The 4,143-nt window shown below is 48.7% G+C and overlaps 1 protein-coding gene across 1 annotated transcript; it reads left to right on the top strand.

Annotated features, from left to right (window-relative positions):
* Window positions 1-778: 778 nt before the first annotated feature.
* Window positions 779-4,143, top strand: NDUFA11 (NADH:ubiquinone oxidoreductase subunit A11). The gene is made up of 4 exons (XM_021528174.3): window positions 779-898; window positions 985-1,077; window positions 2,965-3,087; window positions 3,947-4,143. Exons 1-4 carry the CDS (start codon window positions 817-819, stop codon window positions 4,057-4,059), a joined length of 411 nt encoding a protein of 136 aa, XP_021383849.1. The 5' UTR covers window positions 779-816; the 3' UTR covers window positions 4,060-4,143.

Below are 4,143 nucleotides of genomic sequence, written 5' to 3'. Positions count from 1 at the left end.
AGAGTTGTCTTTTTAGTGTACTATGAACAACTAGAAAAATCAATGTATCTCTATAGCCTGTGTCAAAGCATCTTTATTATTTCAGAAGGAAATATGACCATACAGCAGTATAGAATTAAATCAGAATCTTTGAAAATTCATTTAAAATATTTCAACGCCAATAGGTAAGTTATTGTAGACCCTACCAAAAACAAAAACGAACCACAAGCAAAAAACAACGCCTGCCTCACAAAAAAGCAAAATATCCACAACAATGCAAAATATCCACAACAAAACAAAACCACACTGATCTCCCCACCCCGAAAGCAACCAGCAAAGACAAACGGTAGGGTCACAGCCCCAGGCTTAGGCAAACAGTGGGAGCCGCAGGTGGGGCACCTGGGGACAAGAGGGAGAAATCCCTTAGGCCAGTGACGGTGCGCCTGTGTTCGGGCAGCGCTGGTGCGGAGCACACGGTCCCGGCCCGGGCGGAGGTCCCGGCCCGGGCGGTGGTCCCGGCCCGGGCGGAGGTCCCGGCCCGGGCGGAGGTTGAAGTCCCGGCCCGGGCGGAGGTCCCGGCCCGGGCGGAGGTTGAAGTCCCGGCCCGGGCGGAGGTCCCGGCCCGGGCGGAGGTTGAAGTCCCGGCCCGGGCGGAGGTCGAGGTCCCGGGCGGAGGTCGAGGTCCCGGTCGAGGTCCCGGGCCGGCCCCCGCGGGAGGGGCCGGGGCCCCGCGGGGAGGGGCCGCGCTCGCCACGCCGCGGGCGCTCCGTGGCCTCGCCCCGTCTCGGGGCGGTGCCGCGCGTCCTCTCGCGATACCTGCGTTGCCCCCTTGCCGCCATGGCGGGCTACTGGGACGGGCCCGAGGGCGAGCAGTGCCCGCAGCGCACCTGGCTCGCCACGCGCGTGGGAGCGGCCGCGGGTGGGCCTCGGGGGGAAGGGAGGCACGCGGGGGGGCGGCCGAGCGGGGCCCGGGCCCGGGCAATGACGCGCAGTGCTGTGTTGCAGGCCTGGTCGGGGCGGCGTATCGCATCATCCTGCTGCGGCCCGGCTCGGCTCTCGCCGCATTGCAGACGGCGGCGGCGGACAGTGTCACGATGGGTAAGGGCCGGGCCCCTCGGCAGTGTAACTGTAGGGTGGAACTCTGCAGGGACGGCACCCTCCCCTGTGCCCGGTCTGGCTGCGCCCTCATTTTTGCCCTTGCCTCTGCCCCTGCACATTTTCGGTGCTTCTCTCTTCCACCGGTCTTGGGTCGTTGTTTAACCAAGAGCCAAAACACTGAAATGGAAAGACATATCCTTGATTTGCAGGTGAAGTAACATATTTTTTGCAATCTGGAGTAAAAGGTACATTATGGTTTTTTTGTATTTCTAGAATACTCAGTTTGTGGGCAACAACATAGTATAAGCATATTTAACTTTTTGCTTAATATATTTAGGCATTGTATTTAATAAAGTGCATTTGCTAAAGAACAATGCAATGTTTTGGTGGAAAAAAGAAGATAAACGTGGGTTCTTTTCCATCGTGTCATATAGACAAGGAGAAACCATGTAGTTGTCTTGAATTGTACTTGGAAGGGAAAGTGGATGCTGAAAAGAGGAGCAGGGAGCTGAAGGGGCTGTATGGTTGAAGTTCCCTTTGTCCCTTGTGAAGTGCAGTTTTTATCTTAGCAGACTTTTGCTTTTCAGTCTAATTCAATGGTTTGTGCCACCTCTGCCTCTCCCCAAATGTTGGTGCTTTGAGATGGGGCACCGTCAGTCCAGGTTTGCATTTTTGAGTAGTTCGACTCCAACCAGGATCTGGCATCTCCTCTAATGAGCTGAGGTCATTATGAAGGGACTGGATCATATAATCAACTGTGATTTCAATAAATCCCTTAATCCTAAACAGGCATATTGGGTCCTCTTACCAGTTTCATACCTGAGGAAGGATTTGTCGTGTCTGTCCTTTCATTGCCTCAAGCTGTGCGTTTGGCCTACAGATGCCTTGGTCCAAAGCAGGGAGAGCAGGAAATTTGAAATGCAGTCCTATGTCTGGGGGTTTTGTTTATGGAGTGCTCTTTTCAGTAGATTTTGGCATAAGCATAATTTATTTTCTGCATAAGTTTGTAAAAAGAGCTGCTGATTTTATATAGGATTGAAAATTTTTAATCTGGACATTTTTGTTGCTCCTAAAAAAGATGAATTGAAATCTGCAGATGGTGCCTGGTAGACAGGTTCACATTTCATGATCAAGAGTTTGTATTAGGTGCAAATCCAGCTGTTCTTGATACAGCTCTTTGCCAAAGTTTGCAATTTTATCATTGCAGGGTCTGATGGGACGAAGTGTGTAATTCAGTGGACAAGGTGATTCTACTTTGCAGTTTCTTAGTTCATTTCAAAAAATTTAATTTCAGAGTCAGTTTACAAACAAGAATAATTGACAAAATTCATTTTCCTACTATTCAGTAATCATTGTGAGTCCCAGCAGGCAGAGGAAGAAAGTGCCAGGACTAGCAGTTTGTAGGGAGAGCAGTGCCCTTGGGGTTGCTCTGCCTGGTGATGTGAGGTGGCTTCACAGAGACTTGAGGGCTGAGTTACAGTGCAGAGTCCAGGCAAAGCTGGGGAGGTGGCTGCACAGACACCACTGCTCCTCTCCAGTACTCCCAGCTGTCAGGGGTGCCCCATGCCTTGTCAGGAAGGGCTGTTAGTTGATACCCTGGCAACATGCGGTGCTGTTTGGTGGCAGTGGGTGGGGAGTGCTGTAAGGCTCCAGCTTGCAGCAGTGCAGGGGGAGAAACCCAGGGAAGCTGAGGGGGACTGAGTGAATGCTGAGTCTCACTGTAGCAGCTGGGATAGGATGTCCCTGGGAAATGAGGAACGGATCTTTCTACATTTGCCATTGTAGTCACTGTGAATATTGGAGTCATTCTCAATGTGAATTCTCTGGTCCTTGAGGATTTTGTGGGGTTTTTGTTTGTTTGTTTGTTTTTTTACTTCTTCTTTACAGCTACACTGGGAGCTGTGTTTGGCTTAAGTACCTGTCTCAGTGCCCAAGTCCGGGAGGAACCAGAGGATCCTTTGAACTATTTCATAGGTGGCTGTGCAGCAGGAGCTGTCTTGGGAGTGAGAGGTAACTGTGGGCAAGCCTGTGTTGAAATGTAACCTTGTTGGTTTTAGAAGCTTTTCAGTTGGGGAAAAATGTTAAAGAATGTTGGTATCAGGCATCTTTGGTAATGATTCATCTCAGCCTCTATTCATGCCAGTTTCATTGGCATTGTGTTGGCCTGCTGAAATAAATATGGCTGTAAGAGGGGAGGATACCAAAGGGAACATGAAGTGATATACAGAATGAAAGGACACCTCACTCAGTACTGCCAGTAGTAGCTACCAGTTATACCTTAAAATTGCAAGATAGGAAAAATACTGTTGTGGAAATGCATATTTTCTTGGCAACACCTGTGATTTATTTTAGGCGGCGAGTACAATCTGGTATCTACCTTGTGAATTCATCACATAGTCTGAGGGACAAGCTATGTCCTATTGTTGTTGCTCCTACAGCCCTTTGTAAGCCTTAAGCAGCTCCTGCAGATACTGACACAACTGTTTTCTGTAGACATTCATCCTCAAACCTAAAGAAATGAGGGATTTTTTTAAGTTTTAATTGTGGTGAAATATAATTAATCTTTACTTGTCCTAGTTGCTGAGCTGATGAGAGTTTGAAGCAGTAATAGTTATTTTTGTCATTCAAATGAGCCATTTAAGATTACCCACTTAAGGGGATGGGGCAGTGTATTACTGAAATTGATACTTCAAATTGCAAGCCATAAACATGAGAACTCAATTTTATAAAAAGGTCACTTTTCCAATTCCCCTGACCAGACAATGTTGCTGATGGTCTAAGGACCTATGAAAAATGGCAGTCTATCAAGATCTATTGCAAAGGATTTGTGCCTTAATGGGTCTTTTCTGGTTTGATGTGTTTTCTTCAGCTCACAGTTACCTCACTGGCACCACAGCATGTCTGGGGTTTGGAATCACTGCAGCTCTCATGAAGATCGGTAACAAGGAGGGCTGGAGGCTGATGGGACCTCCCAAGCTGTAAATGTCACCTTTCCCCCTGTGAACTGGCTTCCAAATGCTGTATGTACTTAGGACATCATGTAATAAAGATTTGGTCCAATCAGCA

This window comes from Lonchura striata, chromosome 28, assembly GCF_046129695.1.
Source record: "Lonchura striata isolate bLonStr1 chromosome 28, bLonStr1.mat, whole genome shotgun sequence".
NCBI classification, from domain to species: Eukaryota; Metazoa; Chordata; class Aves; order Passeriformes; family Estrildidae; genus Lonchura; species Lonchura striata.
This window is presented reverse-complemented; position numbering and strand designations above follow the sequence as displayed.